We start from the raw sequence: 22892 nt of genomic DNA, 5'->3' as shown, positions 1-22892 counted from the left end.
TGTAAGAAGAGAATGTTTACATGTTTAACTTTTCAGTTGCTTTAGGTACACGTTTTGTAAGTCAAAAAATAAAAAAATGACTGTAAATTGTACACGCGTGCGGCTGAAGTCTTTCTGTGCTTGAGAGATCAACGAAAACAAAACTCTTCTACTGCCACCAGCAGAGGCAAATTAATACACAGTTAATATAACTTGATTCCACTTTGTTCCATTCAGTAAGAAATAAATGCAAACAACCTTTAGAACCAGAAATTTATTGTAGCTTATAGACTTTCCAAACTGACCTGTTACCAATATACACATCTGAAAAGTTATACCCACAGTGGCTACAAACTGTATCAGGACGTTTACAACCTTTCAGTATTACCATTAAGTCATGATCAGTTTTGGTCTAAAATACAGCAGCTACAGCAACAGTATATGGAAGGATAAGTCTTCTACACATTAACACAGGACAACTGTCAGACATAAGTTAAAAGTTTCCCAGTTTACTTAAAACTAGCAGTTATATTATCACGTAAGTAGTCAAAACCATTTCCCCATTTTAGAAATCTAAAATTTTACATAAAAAAAAAACCAACCCCAAAAAACGGTAAGCTAGTTGTGTGGGTTCTCCTCCCTGCTTCCAGGTCCATCTACTATTGTAAAAGGCACTCCGCAGTCAAGCGTTACCCCAGATAAAGCCCACCATTCGATCCCATTACACACATCACTAGGTGAGAATAGGTCTGCTCTGAAAATCAAAACTATAGAAACATTTGGATCAATCTTTATCTCTTTGAATTATGACCCTTTGTGCCCCCACCCTTTGGCTTGCTTGCTGCTCCTCTAGCACGCCTACCCAGCGCAACGTCTCCCTGCTCTGTGCTGTCAGCCGCTAACTAGCCTGTGAGGAGCTGCGTGGTCTGTGCACCTACAACAAAGGCAAACTACATACAAGATCAAAATCTGGAACTTCGCTTACCGTGCTGAGGAGCGCATGGAGTCCTAGTCTCCTGTTACAAGCAGAACAAGTTACTCTCTTTAATCCTCCTCCAAACATAAAAATCAAGTAAGCAGATACTCATTATCTCTGCATAAGACCAAATAAAGTTAAATAAACAAGACCTGCCTTACAAAAAACACTAGCACTCTCCACCATGGGGTCATAACTTACTTTTCGTACCTTTCAGCTATTTCTTTAAAAAAGTCCTTTGCAATTCCAAGTTAGAACTTCGATCAGAAACAACCAAAATCAGCTGGACTTGGAACAATAACAACATGATTCCCAAGGTTTTCTGGTTGGATAGTTTATGTTATAGTCTTCACCAGCAGGAAAACACAATTACTAAGTGTAAACAAAGGCTTAATACACCAACAGTCCAAGTTACTGTACAAGGGGCTACAGGGAATGAGCAGGAGTGGGTTTAATAGAAATTATATCAGCTACACCCCAAACCCTCCCACTACCAAATTAGAAAAACTGAACAGCCAAAAAAACCCCAAAATACCTATCTATGTAGACTGGTAGCCAAGGTGCACAGGTACAAAGGTCTCAGGCTTTCCAGCTTCAGTTACCAATGTAACAACCCACTAAATGCATAATCCACCCTGTCAGCAGTATGAACAGACCCTCATTGTACTACAGGCAGCCTCACTGTAATTAATAGGAGCTGTGGCAACACACCACAGCGACAGCACACTAATTTGCCCGCCACCCAAGTAGTGTTTTTTTCCCAATAACTTAAAAGCTCTTATGCCAAGACTTAATTGGAGAAAAAAAAGAAAAACCAAACAACTGTATTGCACGGGGCAGCCGAACCTCTGCAGAGGTTCCTAAAGCCTTTACAACTTCTCAAAAGTTTGTCTGTTCCGTCTGCAAAAATAAAGGAGATTAAAGAAAAGGAAAGAAAAATTAAAACAGAGCGGGGCATGAGCGAACATGGCAGTCAAGGCCAATGACACTGTATTACTGAAACATCTACACTAGATAACTGTGCCCGTGCTCCTGCTGCAGTAGTATGAGACTTGTAATAGTTCATGCTTCATGATTTTTTACTTTAGCATGTTTTAAACTCCAATCCCTGTTTTCACTACCACAAATGACGTAATTACATAATTCCAATATATTTACAAAATATTAAAAAGTCTGTTAATCTTCTACATATTAACCTCATTCTGCCACTTTACACATGCACTAATTTGGGGAAAAAATTAAAAGAAATCAACAGGCGGAGATGAGCAGCTTTACCCTTTGTCAACAAGCAATCTTTGCATCTCTTAGAAAGAGAAAAAGGAACAAAGCCAAGTTTGTTTCACTGAGCAAAAAATGACAGTTCAGAAATTCATGTGCAACGGCTACAGATCTGTAGAGTCACTTAGCTGAGATGACATGAAGAAAAAAGTGCAAGGTGGTTCCTCACATAGCGTAAAAAAAAATCCAGTCCCGGAGGCATGGCTGAAGGAGAAGAGGTGCTAACTACAACTCTAGAAACAGCATCAGGAACTAGCTGACATAACACAAACACTGGGATGTGTGTGGGTTGAATCTACTGGCCAGAATGATTTTTTTTTTTAAACACCACAAATCCTTGGTAACAATGGAGTGTATTACAGTGGAGTCTTCTAGAGCAGAAAGGTAACGACAAGGGAACAGCTAGGATCAATAACTGAGGGTGGAGTCATCCCATTCCAGCTGTTGCTGTCTATTAACATTCTGTTGGTCCTCCTCCTGCTCCCCCTCTTCCTCCTCACTGCTTTCAGACTCTGCACTAGTGATGTCATCTTCTTCCCCATCTTCACTTTCTTCTTCCTCTTCCTCCTCTTCGTCTTCACTGCTGTGTTGATCCTCATAAGTCTGTTAAGACAGAAATTAGCTGTTGGTACCATACTGGCTGAAATTCTTTTTATTCTTTGGAATTCAGGCACAAGGCACTACATAGAGAAAGAGCTATTACAGGTTCCTTACTGGTTTTAGAAGTTCAGCACTAATTAGGCAACCAGAAAAGAAAAAGCAAGTAGCGCTCTTTAAAAGAGCTTTGTAACATCGCTATCAATCCTGTCACTCTAAACAAAGTAATGCTGAAGTGTGATCCAGTACTTCAAATTCTACTGGAAAAGGATCTTTCAGTAGGGTCACACAAAGAGCATTAAGGTTGCGCATCTTTCTTGTTCCTGATTTTCTAAAAATTCAGGTGTCAACCACAGGAGAAGGAAACATCATAAACACAGATGTTTTGACAATATATTCCTGCAACTTTGGAAAAAAGCGGACCATGGTTAAGGTAGCGTGCAGCATGATGAACACCAGCATCAGACACTAACCCGTAAAATCCAATTATGTATCACGAAGCTATAACCCATGCAAGATCCCAAACATAACTGCTCTTGGCATTTGTGTATTTGGCGCATATATTAAAAACTCAGTTAATGTCTCTACTCTGTGTTCAGGGGTTGGTTTTGTTCTACTACTCTGTCCATGTACAATCATACCCATTACAGCTGGAAAAGGGCATTTTTTTAAGTGCTGAGACACCAGCTTTACCTCCATGGGGTTCACAGTGATGGTCAAAGCAGAGTCATCCCAGTCCATCTCATTTTCCTTTCCAGTGTCCTGGTCACGCATGGTTCGCTGATGGGCAGCTCGGATTCGGAACACTCCCAGAATAATCATAAAAACCAGGAAACTGACACAAACAACAATCACAACAGTGGCTGTACTGGGAACAACTGCAACAAGAAAATGAAAGGAGTTTCTTAGATGATGCTGATCAGTAACTCTTACCCAATGCTAATAACTAGTCCTCTGCTCCCAGCACCTGCAAGAGGGAAACAACATTCTACAAATATTGTATGTAGCTACACAGAGGCAGTTTGTCTAAGGCCACTTAAAAAGTCAGTTGGAGAGTAAGAACTAAAACTTAGTTCCTTAAAGTATAATCACATCAATCTGAAGGACTGAGAACACATGGAAAGCAGATTCTACCACACACATAGACTTCTCTCTAAAATGCCTATTTTTCTTCCTCTCACATACTACACCCATGCCAAATTAATATAATTAAACAAAAAAGGACAGATACCACAACTCATCAAGGCAGTAACGCTGCAATTCTTTCCTCATGCCATTCAGAAGGAATACTGTCCGAGTTCCTCACAGGCCTTTTTCTAGGTCTCACAGTCCCCTCAAGACCAGTACACCACCCATTTTCCAATGTACATGCACCAGCAGAAAGCTCTCCTGCTGACAGGAAGAGCTGTTTCACAGTTCTCTGGTAATCCATTCCTCCCTGCTTGGGCAACAGCAGAACAGGACCGAGTAGCTGCTTAGATTATTAGTCCGACACACTGGTTTAAACTCCGGGAAAAAACCTCTCTGCAGCAAGAAGCCTCTGTGACAGTTTAACAGCAGAAAAAAAACAGCTGAACTTCAGTGACTGAGAATTCTTACCTGAAAATGGATGAGGGTTAGCCAAGTTGTGACCAGAGAGATCAACAAATGTATGATGCACTGGATGAACAAATTGTGGCTGTGCAGCTATGTGATTAGCATGTTCAACTGGGTTAGCCGTGTGGATAACATTCACCTAGGAACAAAAAGAAAATGTTAAACTCCAGAAATGCAACAGTTTACTTCTGAAGAGACAGAAAGAAAGAAAAAGAAAAAAAAAAAAAAAAACCTATTTCCCAGAGCAGGCATCCAATTCTCCTTCAACACAGCAGCAGCTTGTCTCAGGGGACAATCACCCCCATCAGTAGCTCCTCGTGTGTTACAATTCCTTGTCACAAACCCCTTCAGCTTCACAGCTCTCAAATCTGTTTCAATTTGTCTGGCAAGTTTGTGTACAGACACCATTATTTCAGAATAAAACAGATAAAGCCAGTTTATTATCAAATTTGGTAGGCAGCCATTTTAATTCCGAAGTAACAGTATACATAAAGATATGTAACACATTTACTACATTTTCTTCATTCCCATCTTTTCTTATTCTAGTGTCTATCTTCAGCTAACAGCAAAGAAAAAAAATCCACATTACAGTCAAAGGATTAAGAAAAAAACCTGTTCTTTACAGTTTAACCCACACATAGTGTAGCTGGCTTTTAGGTATAACTGCTCATCATTTGCACAGCACATTTCACATTTCCTTGCCAAACAAGCAGAGCTAAATATACCCCTCCTGTGGTGGAACACTGCGATATAGGGTACCTGACCAGCTGTGCAAGAGGAAGAGAGCACGTTTACTACAGAACAAGGAAAGCATTCACAGTTCAACAGTTTGGTAAGATCCCAACTATTACTTAATAAAAAATTTTCTATTCTGCAACACAAGAGGCTCCCCAGCCCCCATAACTACCCAACCAGGTAAATACAATTAACTTTACTGTCATCCCTTTGCTCTTTAAAACGTACAAATTCAAGCTCACAGCTGAAAGATGCAGAGATATGTGACAGTTCCTCTCAATATAAATAAACACATTCCAGCACCTGAAATTTTAGTGCCCTTTATGTTATCTTCTGCTGTACTTCCATATATTTGATATAAGTGTACGAAGTAATAATTAACCTGCATTCTACTGCAGAGGAAATGCAATCTTAGCCTGTCTGTGCTCTTACGTAAGGCCTCAGTGTCAGCATTTTAAGCATCACACAAGCGAAACAGTAAAGGGCCCAGCAAGTTCATTTGCAGAATCCTAAAAGTTAACACATGAAGGCCATTCAAGTCTCTGGTAGCACTACTCCTACCCTATTTGCTATTTTTTTGCTAAATGAATACGTTCCTTTCCAATTCAACCTTTTCGCTTTCACACTTCCGTTAGCCCTACTATTTCTTCTACAACACAAGAGTTTCACCTCTGCTTAGGCAGCCTTATTCAAAGCTGAAATGTAGGATTAAGAACACATTTATGTATAAAATACAGCCTGAAATGCACAAGTTTACTAATATTTATTTGCAGGACAAAAATCTAAATCAATAACTGATCAATTCTTGAAGTTGAGGTAAGAACTTCTATCTTCCTAGCCATCCATGCTCTAAAACTTCTCAGAGTGATCAGATTAGCTTACATACCTCCACTTTAAACTCATTGCTGACATAGCGTCCATTAAGTTCAGAACAGACTAATTTGAACTTTCTGTCAAAGAGAGAAACGGTGTGCCAGTTTCTGTAGCGTATCAAATGCAAAACTTCTTCATAACTGGCCATAGTATCAACCCCTGTGGAGAGAAGTAAACAAGTAAAACAATTACTTTGCAAAAGACTAGTGCAACATCATACACTCGACAATAATACCCCCTTTCTGCAAGTAAGTTTTCTTGGCTGACAGATTTTTGGTCAGTAGAAAAAAGGTAACACCATAAAGATAGAACACATGTATGTGGATCCACTGAAATTCTGTGGATTGATTTTGTGATAAAATCCTAGACCCAGTTAGTCTTTAAAGAGATTTTGGAAGCCTTTATTTTGAATACATAATGTATTCTGAATATAAAATAGAAAGGAACAACGCATGCTCCTAGGCACTGGATTATCTGTGCAAGGAACAAGCCTTTTCTGGGGCAAAGTTCTACTTCATTGCCACAGTCCAGAGGTAACCTGTAATTTGGGACATGAAAAGAACAGAAAGGAGGTTCTAGAATGACGTATTTTCTAGAATCACAGCTTTCCACAAAATAGTCTGAGCTTGAAATTCTAGTAAAAAGTGAAGTATTTGAAGCAAGGTATTACAAACCATCTCTTCTAGCACACTGTCCCCATTATCACTGTCTTCAGACCCTTCCCACAAAAAGACCAGAAGTCGTAACCCCTACCTGTGATTATCATGCCCAGGTTGGAACTACTCATCTCAATGCCTTTCTGCTGTAATCGTGTCATGTCAATCTCCAGGCTTTCTTGGTCCTGATTTAGTTCCTCTCCTAGCACTGTCACCTCACACGTATCGAGGTTATGCATGATCTCTTCAGATACCAAAGACTCTTGTACTAAAAAGCAGAGAAAAAGCCAAAGAGGTAAGCAGAAACAAAGGGTTTGTTTTGTACAAAAAGTAGACAAGAGCCCAAGAGCTATAAAATGCCACATGCAAACTCAACTCGTCTTCCAGAACAAATATTAAGATCTGGGCCTGAAGTAAGAGAGCAAGTATTCATGAAAAAATGATTTAAAAAAACAAAATACAAACAAGGGATATTTAGACGAAGATAATGGCCTGGGATTACTACCATTTCCAGGTAAGTTTTTGTTAGCCCAGAGCAGAGTATCTACACCTTCTCACAAGAGATATACACCTTCTTTTCCCCTACTAGATTCTGTATTAAAAGAGAAATCCACGCCTCTTTGCAAGAGGAAGATCCTCCCACGTGATTACTGAATGGGGTGAGGGTAGGCAACAGTCCTAAGCAGAAAAGGATGTTTGTTACCTGTAGGATCTTCATCTCCATCTCCCTCTGGCTCCACCTCCCGTGTAATGGTGCTTATTATGCGAAGCTCAGGAAAGAGGGCAACACCCTCAGAACTCTCAAACTCGGAAGCAGAGCGGGCAAAATGGTTGATGCCACTAAGGCTGATTTTCGGTTCCTCTGGTTGCAAGACCATTACATATCCCTCCACAGAAGGAATGGAGACACAGGCCTCTTCATTGAAACACCTATGAGATACAGAAGCAGTTTCGCACAGTCAAGGAGGCCATTTGAGAGGGAGGCACAATTATGCAAAGTAATTGCTTTATAAATTTTTAAAAAGCTCTGTCTCAGACCCAAGAGTCTTAGATAAATTCATCAGCTGCGTTGGAAAGTAAGAATTCCCCACCAAGGGAGCAATCTTACAATTAATTTTTACTTACATTTAACATTTGCCCCATTTTCTGTGCTATGACTAACAGCCACAGATAACACCTTTAATGAAGGCTCTGATACTGGAGACATACTCACAGCATACCCTTCACAGGATATCCTTGCAGTAAGTTCCTCCCTATCTTAAACACTCCTTACTACATTCTCAGGAAGAAAACAGAGTGCTGGTGTAGAAAACATTTGCCGTATTCAAATGTGTGATGGTTACATAGAGCAAGACTCCTTTGTTTATCACAACTGAGATACATGATCATCGTTCCAGGCTTCAGTATCACCGTACAGAGACGCGTTATTTCAGCACTAGGACATACTTGACAACACTGGTGATTTTAAGCCTCCGAATCCCAGGTGTTGGGAACTGGCGGGAATTCAGATAGGAAATGTGTTGCATGGCCTTATCAACTCTGTCAATATCATCCCCTTCTAAGGTCAGTGTTGACTGACTTGGGTTCATGTGGATCTGAAACAACAGAAAAAAAAATGTAAGAGAATACCCAAACAGTAAAATGATCAGGTAATTAAAACTGGAAGTTCAGCATTGCTTAGCCTGGTAAATGCTAGGATAATTACATCTGTATTCAAAGCAACAAGGCCATCATTTACTGGCCTTGTAGCACCCCATTTAACTTCCCTGTTCACTCCCTTATTCCAGTCAAATATATTTAGTGTTTCGTTCTTTAAGAAAAAAATCTAGGCACTTATCACAGTTCTGATGTGAAGATTCTAGTAATATGAAAGAGACAGCTAATATAAAGGAGAAATTTAGCTCTGTTCACACAACCTTGCTATTAAAAAAAGACATGCCAGTTAGTCCCATTCTACTAAGCTGCTTATTAAGAATCTCTATCTTTTATTAGACACCCTGATATATAGCTGGTAAAACAGAGGGGCTTACACATAAGGAATTTCTCTTCAAGACTAAAAGAGAACACAATAACTTTCATTCTTAAACTCCACTAAGACCATGTCTATACAAGACAGATTTCCTAGTTTCCATGTAATTTTAATGCAAAATGTCACAATAGATTAGCTTGGTTTAGTTGGGACACCCCTACTAACTCTTGCCTGCAAAACCCGTAACTTTTCTCAGCAAGGCAATATACGTGCTCCCCTTCATTCACATGCAACTTTACCTTCACGCCTTTGCCAACGCCATCAGCCATTTGCAAATCCAGTCCCTCTTTGCAAGTGTACAGGCAATCTATCACTTTCTTGTTTTCCAGTTTACCAGAACGAATCATCAAACCTGCCAGATTGCCTCGGAAAAACTGAGCCATGTGGAGTTCACCACCTTCATAAGGGGAGGAAGGAAAAACCTTTGTATGTTTTCATTCTTTTCACTATTTTTTTTTTCTTTTGTAAAACAACAAATATGCCTTCTGGTACCACAAAGTATTATATACATGCGGGTTAGTTTTTATCCATTCTGGGTGTTAACCTTGTGATTATGTTCAAGCATAAAGAAAGAATTAAACAGTTCACCATGCATATGGCCTTCAAAACAGGCGTGGCCATCTTGAACTGTGACACTAAGGCTAGTGTTTCCGTAACAAACATCTCAAAAGCAATCGCCCATACAGCGAGGTGGTGGTCTTCAGAAATGAAAAACAGAACCAATGAGATGAACTATGAAACCTGAATCTCCATGTTGAGGTAACGCCTCCTACCAGTCGGTTCTCTATGAAACAGGCAATGCCCAGCAAGATAGAAGATGACAGAATCGTTCCTCTACACGTTCGTTATCTACATCTAAACCAATAATTACAGGCTCTCTTTACACTCCAAGGATAGAAAGGAACTTCACAAAGTGATTCAGCTCCTTCTGAAAAAGGTGTCTAAGAGTTAACTGCTCCCCTCTAAAGGTGCCTTCTTCTCGGTATGGACTCCAGTGAGCAGTTTAAACTCAGGTAACTCATTTTTAGATACCTGAGTTAAGTCTGATGAATTGCAACCCACTAAGCCCCTTATTGCTTAGAATGTTTGAAGATGACATTACGACGATCACCTAGTCCTTACAGTGCTAAGCAATGGGGGCCGCAGAACACCACCTGGAAATTTGTATTTCAAGGTCATCACTTAATAAGCTACTAGATTTTTAGAAAGATGTCTAAGCTTGTTTCAAAGATATTAAGTGATAAAAGATCCCTGGCATAACTAAATAAAATTCTGAGTAGTGGATTGTCCTGTTACAAATTATACAATTTCCAGTTTAGATTTGTACAGCTCCAGCTTGTAGCCCCTGGATTCTGTTACATCCCTGCCAAATTAAAATGTGAATGCACAGCTAGAAACCTCTTGTCAATTATATCTAGACCACTCCAGGAATTCTTAAACTTTACAGAAAGAGTACATTTCTTGAATACACTTTTAGAAATATACACTCATTTTAAGTGTCTCAACTCAAGACACAAAATTCACCGAACTATCACTAAAAATTTCTAAGAAAATAAAACCCTGTAGCCAAACTGAAATACCTGGTATCCAAAGCTTTTATGCCCATTCACTGTAATTAGAAATTTATATCAATTTCTGATCAAGGAGTATCCACTGTAAATTACAGGTCTGTCTTTGAGTTACCTATGAGCAACCTGATCTAAACATGAAATAAGTCTTGCTTTCAGTGGGGAGCAGAGCTACCTGACTTCCAGAGGTCCTTCCCAACCTACTGAATAATTCTATGATACACACACACACCTACCTACATATATATAGATATAGTTATATAAGATGAGGTGCATTTATGTTTTCACAAAACTGAATGAAAGTAATTATAGCTGATATTTTACATCAGCAACTTATTTTACACCACTTCACTGCAATCACAATGGTTGCAGATTTGTACATGGATTTCCATTTGGGTGCAACCAAAAAAAGCCACCAAAAAACAAAAAGAAAGCAAAAAAAATCAGCTGATGAAGCTCTGGAAATAGAAGCACAATGAAGAAACAAGCCTAGGAGAGGATTATGTGAAGGTCAATGGCCCGAATGCAATGCCTGCACTTCATGCTGTGTGTGAGATGAAGCAATGTCTTGGCTTAAAAACAAAATAAAACAGTAGGGAAAAAACTCCAGCAACCTGCAGAGGTCTCAGGCACAGTTTCATTGTCATTTTCATTTCCTGTATATTCTGTAGAAAAGCAAGACAAAGAATAGGACAATAGGGAAAGGACCAAATAGTTACAATTTGGCAAACTCTCTTATCACAGAAAATACACAGCAGCACTTCTCCCAAAAAGTCTGCTTATACTTGACCCAACTTCTCAAGGATTATGAGTTCTTTGAAACACTAATAGCTGCCACACAGGGAAGAAGCATCACAAAGTTGTTACAAGAACATAACACTCATGACAAGACAACCTGAAGAGCCCCATACACAAGCTGCAGTAAAAACAGTCACACTGGAGAACACTTCAAGTGCAGATACCCAATCTCACACAAACCGCTATTAGTAATGAGATGCAGGTCTGTCAGCTGGCTCAATTTATTTTCTCCTCTCCCAAGTACTAAGGAGAAAATTAAGATGAGCTTCAGCCTATATCAGCAAATCGCCAAAAGGTATTAAATACTGATCAAAAGGAGTCATTACCGACACACTATTATTATGATTAAAAAAAAAAAATCTATCGTATGTATTAAGCAGTCAATTTATCAGATGGAAGCGTCGGAGGGGGGGAAGCACAAAAAATGAAAAATAGCTTTTAATCTATTAAAAGAAATGTTAAAAGAACTTTTTCAAAAGTATAAAATCTCTCTCTCCTTAGAGGTGAGCTGTATATATAACTTAGAGCAGTCTGATTTATTTTAAAATCTTGGTAAGACAAAGAGGATGGCCTTAAGCACTAACTTCACTCCTTTGGCATACTTCTTTCCCCTGTGTTCTGCTTCCCTAAAAATCAGGCTTTTGGTGAAATTTTTAAAAGGTAGCACCTCTAGTTCTGGTATTCCAGACTTTCAATGCTCCTATTTCAGTCTGCTGTCATTAAAAGGAAAATTCACGTCAGAAGAAATGAAAGAATCATACAATGGTGCCAATATGAAATCACAGGAGTTTTTAAACTAAATGTGTATTGTTTTGTTAGGATGCAGAACATATATGGAAGCCATTACACAATCCATACACTTAGCTGGAACAGAGTTTCCAAGCTCCGGTTTCTTGAAAACCAGCCACTATAGCTTCCCTTTGAGCTAGAAGAGATAGTTGCAAAGTCACAAACAGAATGAGATGAATTATGAAGAAAAAAATTAATTGACTCAAAGGAAGGGACAACAGAATGAATTTAGCACTGAAATATCATTAATACTGAAAGACAGTGAACTTGTCAGAAAACAGTAACTTTGATGGAGAGGATATTTTGATGTTTTAACCTTCATTCACACTTCAAAGCCCTAAAACTCAGAGAGGAAAGAGACATTATATGACAGAAGACTTAATTTGATTCAAATGTCTCAAAGCTTTCCATCTGTCATTCATTCACAAGCTACTTCTATACATCATTGCAGACCGCAACTACAGCCTATATTCTGACCTACAATAAAACATGAATGATTTAACACTTTTATCTCTGACCAAAAAGATCAGCTTTATACCAGCTAGGGTGTAATTTAATCAGCAAGCAAACATTTCAGTTCAGGCCTGTGAAGCAAGAGCTTTGTTACAGAGATGTCTGGTCATCAGCCTCCATGTTCAGATGTATTCTTCTCCTTATTCTTAAGCTTTGAAGAGTCGGTTTTGTAAGTATTAAAGCACGTGAATCAGCATTTTACAGCTTGCAGAATATCGTGTTTTAAGCCACAGTTGGCATACAACAAAGCAGATGCTTTCTAAGTTTATTTTTATAAGCAGAAATGGTAAAATATCCAAGAGACAGCGTCACTGTGCTACTTAGCTGAATTGTCTGCTGGTCATGCTTCCATTTATAAGAACACTTTTTCTAGAATATGCTTTTCAATCTACTTGAAATAAAGTGTTCTGTTTAGTAATCTGAAGTATATGATGTACTCTTACAACTGTTATTAAAAATAAGCTATCTATATTCCCATGGTTACCACAAAAATCACTTTTGATGGAATGCTGCTTCGTGAGCAGCTTTGTGTTTCACACGCACCTGTGGCCAACGAGCAAAAAACCACTCATGGAAAAAACTACTAGAAGAGGAAATACACGATACTAGCTAGGAGCAAAAATTATTGGCAAAAGAAAAAATCACGCACTAAAAACATCTGCTATGCACTTCTAGGCTAACCACAAAGCTTTTGTTAAAAAAAAATGCATTAAAAGTATTAACAATTGTAAATAGTTACCTTGCCAACATGCTCCAACTACCAACTGTGTTTCTATCTTTGAAGGATGAAGTGGGTAATCTTCAGTCACTGGGAAAGGATCATATGCAACACCGTCTACATAAAGAGTTACCGCAGGAAATTCAACACTGAGGACATAATGATGCCACTCTTTGTCACACACCTGAGTAAAGAAAGTTTTAAAAATTTTACTTTGATTTTTTTTTAATTAGTCAAATAGCTGATCTGATGCACATTTTGCATATACATACATGTAGACATACTGACAACGTATAAGCCCGTATAGACATACTTTATGTTTCACACACAACACGCATGCGAAAACAGCAAACCAACTGTCAAACGTTTATAGTTTCTTTTCTTCTATTGCCAATACAGGAAGCTGCATGTATTTCCATTCACTTCTTTTTTATAGTATCTAATACCAGCATATCTAAATTTAAAATACATATCTACATGCAAGCACATTCTGAAATACTGTTATAATACAACATTTCCCAATGAAGGACCTGTATTTGTTTAGAGAAAAACATGACCATTTTGAATACAGAAAAAGCCTTCCACAACAGATTTATTTATAGTGGAAGCTGGTTAGTTTTTGGAAACTAACCATCTTCCCCATAAGGACATTATTGGGCATTTTACCATTAAAACAGTATACGTTGCCCTGCAGAGAAAACAGGATATAGTCAGCTATGTTAGAAAGTAATTCATTGTTTAGGTAACTGGCAAAACAGACCTGTAATAGTAACCTAAAGCAATGAAAGAACCTTTACAAATTTACAGATATACAGGGTTATTTTATCACTCGGATCCAGAGGGCTGGAAAAGCACCCAAAATATTTAGTCCCTTCTGTCTCACTCTTCATGATCATAAACAACATGAATTCATAGAAATAAGTTCCGCAGGTCTTAGGAGGACCAAAGTAAAGTTTAGTTATTACAGCCTTCACTTTCAACTCTAAAATAATTAAGAATACATGACTGAAAGAATACAAAGAGACAACTCCTCTCTCTAAATAGGAAGCAGAAAGTACCTGCATCCCTCTGAGGCCTATTAACTCTATTTTTGCGGAGTAAAATCTAATTAAGAAAACTGATTTGTAGCTCCTGCTCGCAACGTGTAAAAAGTCACAAGTTTTATTTCAGTGTGAAAAAGGATTAAGAAGATACTTTCTTCTGTTATCCTATTGACATTGTGATCTGCAAAAACGTTGCATGCTCAGAAGTACTTTAATGCTATAAACAAACTGGAATACTGCCTGTTTTCTCATGCACACTACCTTATAGTGTATTTAGTGAAGATAAGTGACATCACAGCTAAAAGACTGACCTTGTATTTTCACATATAAATCCATATTTTATTACCTTTCAGGACAATGACTTGTACTTTATTCCATGAGTATTCCACAGGGTTTAATAAAACCACTAAAGCAGTATGTTATATTCAAGATGAAAAGGTATAGCTGAACCTCTCTCTGATACTTGATCATGAATAAAGTAAGTATTGTTGGGTTCTATAAAACATGACATCAGGAGTCTGGAGTTGCAAAAAGTATTTATTAATAATTATACTATCAGAGACTTTAGTCTCCGATGGTTTTCACTGCATTCTAACATCCTACCAACCATCCTTCCAAACTTACTTGATTTAGTTTCCAGTGAAATTCAGCAGGTTTGTATGTTTTTCCCTCTGAAGGATCTTGGCGGAAGAGGAAAACAAGTCGGCAGTTGTGTACATAGAGTGTGTAGTGGTGCCGGTTCATATCTGCACAAGAGTTTTAATTAACATTATTATTTTCTGTAAACCTTAGGAACTCCACGAAGTTCACTTGTTCTATAATTTCATTGATAAATCCCCAAGTAACTGATAGGAAGAAACAAATGTAGAAGTAAATCAGGCATGTTAAGAGGAATGCAAAACGTTTGTAAGAGTAGCTAGGGCAAACATTCTTGAACAACACGTGAGTAATACACTGTACAATAAACAGACATGTCTGTCTCCAAATCCAATCTAAACCAAGGCACAGGATTCAAGACTCACAGAGATAAACCTGTCAGCAGGAGGAGGAGAAAAAAAAAAAAAAAAAGAGCTCTATTTGCAAATAGAAGAGCTTTTTTGTTACAAATGAGTAGCTTCTACTGCATCTAATTACTGGTTTGGAACATGTACACATGATTGCAGGTGGACATGCTTTCCTGAGAGAAAACTATATAGTTGTAGCTCTAAAGCTCTACAATTTTAACCTTTAAAATAAACACAAAGGTGAGATGCTAGAGAAACAGGTAAGAATAAGGAAAAGACACATTTTAGCTACATCATCCATTCCATGGCATGGATGAGTCAAGAAAGGAGGGCATGAAAAAAATAACAAAATCACGTCAATCAGCTTGACAGCATTAAATCTGACTGTACTGTTCCTGTGCAATATATTCTAAATTGCCTCCCTCCAACAAACCTAGTTCCACTCTTTCAATATTGTATAATATACCATTGAACTGATGGCAAATGATATTTATGTTACCAGAAACTATCTGTCACAAAAATCATATAGTTAGGTCAAACCAAGGAATAAAAAAGGAAAACTTGTTTTGAAGGTCTGCTTCACATGTACATTAAAACAGGAAAAACTGTATTTAAATTTGCCTTTTTTCTCCAGTTCACTTACTTCCATAAATCCAAAGCTTTGGGTTTTGATTAACAGGAATGGGTGAAGGTAGGGAAAAGAGGAGAATATTTGTACCTGGTTCTGAATGACAGTCACTTTCCTCCTGTTCAAAGAAATGCTTTTAGGATATTACAAATACTGTTAAATCCGTCTTATTTTCAAATAAAATTTAATTAAGTTAAGGGTGAGGGCAGCTGTGTTTGGTCTATATTCAGTGTAGTTTCCTTTGAAAAATATAGTAGCATTTTAAACAAAGTATCTTTCCAATACACTGAACAAATCCACTGCTTCAGCTAACAAAGACAAGAATTCTTTTACCCTCATTAGACAGCAATTATGGAAACAGGGTTATCAGATTTCCTTCTTATTAATAGCATCTTCAAAATGTTTGTGTCTGTAGCATTCACAGAGACTGACATTATGCACAGGGTGGAAAAAAACTTCATCACTGGAGAAAGAGAAATTATCTCCTCCTAGAAAAAAAAGATACAGTAGCAAATGCTGTCACTAAACCTGATATATGTATCAATGATTTTAGGCAGCATCAAGAATAAGGCTATCTTTGGAGATGCAAAATCAAGACTGCATTGCCAGAATAAGTCATCTACCATGGCAAAAAGAAATGTGTAATATAAATTGAAAAGAATTAGAAAAACAAGGTTGCCTAATTGAAACTGAAGCTAGATAATCTAAGGCCGTGCCTCTATAAGTAAGCACAATGAAGAGTTAGTTTTGCAACCCACTTCATTTCACTTCCAAGAAAAACCTAAGCTTGAGAAAAAACTTAAGGTTCTCACCTATGCTGCCACAGCATATAAAACCAACCAAACAAAACCCAACAATGAGACTGTTTATATTTGAAGTATTGACAAACCTGTCTTGTCTGAATTGCACAGAATCGTCTCTTTCTCCTTGGTTCCAGGCCCATGCCTCATCCATACTGAAATCATGAAGGGCTCTTTCAGATTGACTGTGACAACGCCATCTGGAATCTTCACAGCTTGTGTGCCATTAAATTCAAAGACTTGGTCACTGTCATGACCATTATCAGTAGGTAGTCCTATTGTCCAGTTAGCAGCACTACTTGGAGGGGGAAGTAGCTCAGCTGTGCCAGAAGAAGCACCTACAATAAAAATGGTCAAATGAAAAAGCGTAGAAACTAAAAAGATCACCACTAGTTTCAAACCAAACTGTTTTTCTGAGCACTAATTTTTCAGCACCAACTGTCAGGATTATGCACTACCATCACACATCAGGCAATTCTCCTTTTAAATAATGTGGCACTAATAATAGACATCTAATATCACGATGACATCCATAAATTTAACTTCTGGGCAGACAACTAATCTCATTGAAATTGTTTTGCTTACTGTCTCTGCAGCTGTAGAACCTTATTTTGCCTCTATCTCAGAAACCATTACATTAATGCCACTTGTCCCTCAGGCCCATGAACATGTTGCCTTTCTCTTGACACTGTACTAGTTGTAAGGCTAATATCCACCCAGCTGATGATGGCTGCATAAGCAATCCCCTCGCAGATTACTGTCTAATAATATAGTCAGGAGCAATGATACCCAGCAGGTACTTGGCTAGCTGTTTTTTCCCCACTTCAAGCCTAAATCATTAATGTCACAGTGACCTCATCGGGGAACAGCTTAGGAATTGCCTGGGTCTCTAGGGTTACACCGTATCCACACTTCCAACTAACTTCAACTGAAGCTGAAGACATAAATCATCAGTGATAATCTGTCCTGTAATCTCAATTTTTCCGTATTGGCTACAAAGGATTCAGAAACTTTTCGTAAGACCTTTAACTGCAGTATACGCGGATGCCCCTTTGTTCCTGGGGCAAGAACAGTATAAATTTAACCGATGCAAGTAAACTGGTTTTTTCCAAACCACACTTCCTTGGGTTTCTCATCTACTTTTTCACCATGTATTTCTTACATTGCATCCTTCACATCCATCACGCCTCAGAAAAACAGAGAGGTTTTAATGGCTCCACATATATAACATTCTTTCAGCTCTTGAACATGAATCTCATGTGAGGGAAATTATTAGTCTATATAAGCTATCGGAGAGGCAAAATAAAAAGATTCTTTATTGCGTTTGAGAATTATTTTAGAAGTCACCTTCAGCCAATTTAATGCTTTTCATTATTGCTCGGAAAAAAGCTGGAAGAAACTACATGCAAATGAAGACCATACCTACTCACTGATTTGTGGTCTAACATAATATTCCAAGAAAAACTAATAAGCAAGAGAGATCACTTTATTTTAACAAAAGCATTCTTACCACAGAGTCTGTGAATGGATTTCTCAGAGTAGGTGTCTCTGTCACAGCCTTTACCAATATGGTTGGTTTCTAGTTCAACCGTTGCTTGAATTGAGGTTATTGGTTCATCACATGTCTCCAAACGCATACTGGGGAAGAGAGCTAATGAACCAGTACCAGGCTCATATTCTATTCTTTTGCTCCAACCTGTATATTTATCCAAAGAAACAGTATTAAAAATCTCTCATGTTTAACTGAAGGTACTGGCAAATGCTAAAAGCAGGTAGGAAGGAGATCAAACTAACCTTGCCAGCCAGGCTTGCATGTAGGCTTAATGCTAATTTTAACCAACACATCCTCAGCAGCTCTCTTCTTCCCACAGTCATACGCTGTTACTGTCAGTTTATACTGATGTTCTTTACCGTAGTTTAACTTTTCTGTGTTTTTTATATAACCTGACACAAAAAAGCGCAATAATCAGATGTCAATATGTACTAATTTCTCAGGGTCACCGCCACATTAAATGCATCTAGGTACAACCTACGTACTTCATACAGGTACCAAGACTTTAACAGACACACCCGCAAGTGAATTAGCCCTTCACTATTTGACTTTTCAATGCCAGACATCAGGCCCAGATCCTTAAAAATGACATAAATCCAGAGATGAGCACACACACACAGAGAACAGCAGGTATATACTTAATCAGGCTCTTAATAGTGTATTACATTACTCAAAATGAAACTGTTCATAGGTGGTAACTGATACATAAATTGTTTGGCACATGGCGGGACTCTCTAACTTTTTTTAAATTTGCACACCCATGAAAATTATCCACTGGCAATGTGGATCCGCCAAAAACTCAAACTGAAACCCACTAAAAACTGTCGCGCTTTGCTTAATCAGCTTGCTTGAACCCCTAGAAGTAGTCTATAGATTTTGAAGGGTCCGCAGATCACCAGCGGAAAGGAAATGACCTAAACAAATCACTACACTTCAAAACCAATATGCATGATACTGTAATCTCTGGAGCCACATATGAGCATCTCAAATTTGAAAACCACACACACAGAATGCCATTCTGGAAAGCTAATTAGCAAAAGCCATCCTAATACAGAACAGAAAACTACAGGCAAAAAAAATAAAGCCTACTAAGAGCTGGTTTAAAACATAATACAGCTACCATATTTCCTTTATTTTGAAAAGCATTTTACAAGAAACAACAGACATGCAACACACCACCTGCTCCTTACATCAGTAGATAGCACATGGTATTGGCATTGAAAGATATCTCACTTTTCATTATTGAAATGGCTAAAGCGAACATGTCCATTTAAGTACGTTGTAGGAAAGGGTTAAAACAGGGTTGCTGTGGTTTTACGTTGACCAGTTTGAAGTCCTATTCTTAGGGTGGCAAATTATAGTCATTTCCACTCCATCTCGCATTGTATTCTTACCATCTTTGTCAATAGCAAAAGGTACATCCGGAGTTACAATTTCGTAATTGCAAATCTGGCTGAACTGAGGCGAACAATCTGCATCCACTGCTTCCACTTTCAGGATGTTGTCGTACCTCTTCCCTTCAATAACCGTTGCCTTGTATGACTTCTCTTTGAACACAGGAGCATACTCATTAACATCGTTCACCTGAATATGTACTGTTGCTCTGGAAATAAAACAGAAAGGTCAGTTTCCTACATATCGCAAAACTCCCATTCACGCAGGGAACCTGATAAGACAGCTCCCTCTTTTACAGATGAAGCTATCCTTCCGAATTTAAGCTCCCTGAAAGCAGTGACCAATGACTAATAAGACTACCAAATCTCAACTACCCTAACTAGGAAAGCAGTGGATGTTTTTCCAGTGTGTTGCTATATAATTCAGTGTAGTTTTAGGTTATTGCTTACTACTGCTGTTTATTTGCAACTAAAATTCAAATCCTTGCACGGCAACTATTAAATTGCCGCCGTTTTACAGAAATACAACAAAATACAGCAGTGACAATCCAGGCTTCTGTTAAAACAGTACAATCCTTCAAGTTCTTTCTTGCTGTCAGAATTATTTGATATAAACATCCAATTTTTATTTCATGTGAACAAGAATGACAGTTAAAACTGGGCTTAGGCTAAGAGCTCAGTCAAGTGCATTTGATTAGCTTTCATTTGGTAATAATGTACTGAGCTGTGTACGTCAGTGAAAACTGGCTTATTCCTCTGATGTAGGAATGGGAGATCAGGCAATTTAAATGGAAGAATCACAGACGTGGAAGATACACTTTAACACATCATATAGCTAGCTAGATAATCCTAAACAGCTTGGATCTCTAATTCCGCCCTTTCATGCTTGTCACTGATTGCTGGTATATACAGAATAGGAAAATAATGTAGTTTCTGCCGATGATCAAGGAAAAAAGGTGAATAACAAAAAGTATCTCGAATGTAAACTAATAAAGAATTCAAACACTACAGTCCTTCCATAAAAGCAAAAGTTTTCTAATGCTTATGCAAAAAAAAAAAAAAAATCTTTAAGGTTTTACTTTATCCTGTGTGCTAAATAAATGCCACAAAAAATGGTCTTCTGTACCAAACACACTTTATATTCCTGACTTTAAGAACTAAACTCCAAGATGGTTAAAAGCCACAAAAAACAACACAGACAGCCATGGAGAAGGGAAATTTCAACTGTGGTTTGTAGGCGCAGGTCTTGGAAACCCATCATCCTGCTGTGGGAAAAGAAGAGTTGCAGAGCATGCTGCTAGATCCATACTGATTCGTTATGTATCCATGAATTTGAATAACTGTAATTTTTACTAGACCCATCAGAAGAAAGGTTGTATCTCAATTAACCAACACAGGTAGAAAAACATAGTTAAGTTCCCCAGTGCGGAGAAGGAACTGTACACTATCAAACTGAACAAAGAATGTAATTCCAGCCAACCCGACAAACCTTCTGTTGCCATCTTTCTCTTTGAAATCTTTCTTCAAAAGACAAATTGAACATCAAATAGAATTTAAGGGCATACCTATTTTCTGTAAGTGTAATCCTTGAGGAGATAACTTTCTCCTGCCTATTTGAAGCATACAGCTATAGAGTAACAAGGTTGGATTTGTCACCAAGATGACTGCTGCTAGTCTACTCCTCGTCTTATTTACGCCCTTCTTTGCTTCACACAAACAGTAATAGTCCACATGCTCTGCAGATGTTTACACCAGGGTGTTAAACAGCTATTCCCACATGGATTTTCTAGAGAGCATTTACGTTGTGGTTTTTTCTTTAGAGAAAGATTAGCTAAAGATTGCTTTGTTCCCATTCTTTAATCTAGGCAGAGATGAACCTTACGCTATTGATCTTGCTTTATTTGGTGAGGCTGTCTGGAAATGACAGCAGCATGTATTCTTTTCCGGTTTGTCAAGTTTAATACAGATTGACTTCTTGAACCTGTTTTTCATTTTCAGAAACTGAATTCTGAAACAACGTCCAGGCTTGGTATCCCATGCAAGCTCTTTGTATCAACTCAAACCAGATTTTAACTATATCAACAGTTTTCCTGCTTCTATCCCCACACTATTTTCTAATTCAGAGACATCAAGGGATAAAGCAGTATCATCTAGAACACAGCTAAAGAGATGTCAAAACAGTTCATTCCCATTTTGCTGCTATTTATAGTACCATTATATGAAAGACTTCCAGTATTAACACTTGGTTTACATTTACTCTAAATACACAGACCATAAATCACCACGAGGCAGAAGACGGCTTGAAACCAAACTTCCCCTCAGCCCACCACAGGTTTACTTACTTGTGGGATTTTTTCGCATTCGCTCCGTCTGGTCCCTTTCCACAGTCATAGGCCTGTATGGTGAACGTATAGTCCTTCTGTAGCTCACAGTCAAGCTTTTCTTTAGAGCGTATTATTCCCTCACCAGTGGATTTATCCACTACCACTGCTTCAAAGGGAACATTTTGCCCGTGAATTTTAAATCCACAAATCTCACCTATAGATTCAAAGTAAGAGAGGTTAGAACTGGACAAAATTATTACACATTTTTAAAATAAATGACGAAATATTTTGCAGCCAAGGGTTTGTGAGGGTCTGTGGACAAAGCAAGAGCACTGTGCTTTAAAATGGGTGATTTCTGGGAACTTTAGTAAAAAGAAGCATACGTCTGCCTTCCAAGCAACTTGTTTACTTTGCATCCATTCATGCAGGAATACAAAAGAGAAAAAGAGAAATGTAGACAGGCATTTCACAGGAGTACTTGAGATAGCTCTAGGGCAAGAGTAGATCTTATGAGAGCATACAGCCAAGGCCACTGGTAATATCTTCTATGCCAAGCCACCGGGAATAGCTGGGCAGCTTGTTTATTTTGACCAGAGCAAAAGGTTAAAATGCACAGTTACAAGTCAAGGGATGAAAAAGCTTCAAGTACAGGTTCAGCACCATAATTACAGAAATTCTGTCAACAGATCAAAGAACAAAGTCTTCCTGTGCAATGTACCTGGCTAAAATTAGGGAATCAAAATAAACTACTGAATGAGAAAGGTAGAAATACCAACTTCTCAGGCATCCATTTCAACAGCTACCTACTAACAGAGACCAAATACGTTAGTCAAGGAAGCTCCCACATGGAACGATTTAGTAGGCTTTCCTTTCCATTCAAACTCTTCATCCTAACAAACTCGCAAGAGAAGTCCTTGGTACATCATTTTAAAACACATCTAAGCCTAAGATTACACTACAAGACCCCTTGCTGGCACAGCCAGGTCTGTCAGCACGTTACGCGGCGTGAGCCCAGCACACCAAGCTGTGCTAACCAACGCCA

General features: G+C 38.3%; 1 protein-coding gene across 1 annotated transcript in view; it reads right to left on the bottom strand.

The window, feature by feature from the left end:
- Window positions 1-244: 244 nt before the first annotated feature.
- CLSTN1 (calsyntenin 1) overlaps window positions 245-22892 on the bottom strand; it is a 41216-nt gene continuing 18568 nt past the window's right edge. The window contains exons 4-19 of the mRNA XM_059829853.1: window positions 21869-22064; window positions 19527-19735; window positions 18375-18524; window positions 18091-18276; window positions 16670-16918; window positions 14773-14894; window positions 13127-13289; window positions 10902-10952; window positions 8959-9116; window positions 8137-8285; window positions 7394-7620; window positions 6788-6958; window positions 6048-6193; window positions 4430-4565; window positions 3524-3708; window positions 245-2836 (exon numbers count right to left, since the gene is read on the bottom strand). Of these exons, the coding sequence (XP_059685836.1) occupies window positions 2642-2836; window positions 3524-3708; window positions 4430-4565; window positions 6048-6193; window positions 6788-6958; window positions 7394-7620; window positions 8137-8285; window positions 8959-9116; window positions 10902-10952; window positions 13127-13289; window positions 14773-14894; window positions 16670-16918; window positions 18091-18276; window positions 18375-18524; window positions 19527-19735; window positions 21869-22064 (2693 nt within the window). The 3' untranslated portion in view covers window positions 245-2641. The remainder of the gene's footprint in view (window positions 2837-3523; window positions 3709-4429; window positions 4566-6047; window positions 6194-6787; window positions 6959-7393; window positions 7621-8136; window positions 8286-8958; window positions 9117-10901; window positions 10953-13126; window positions 13290-14772; window positions 14895-16669; window positions 16919-18090; window positions 18277-18374; window positions 18525-19526; window positions 19736-21868; window positions 22065-22892) is intronic.

The sequence above is a fragment of the Gavia stellata genome, chromosome 27, assembly GCF_030936135.1.
Source record: "Gavia stellata isolate bGavSte3 chromosome 27, bGavSte3.hap2, whole genome shotgun sequence".
Classification (NCBI taxonomy): domain Eukaryota; kingdom Metazoa; phylum Chordata; class Aves; order Gaviiformes; family Gaviidae; genus Gavia; species Gavia stellata.
The sequence above is the reverse complement of the archived record's forward strand: the minus strand, read 5'-3'. Positions and strand labels throughout refer to the sequence as shown.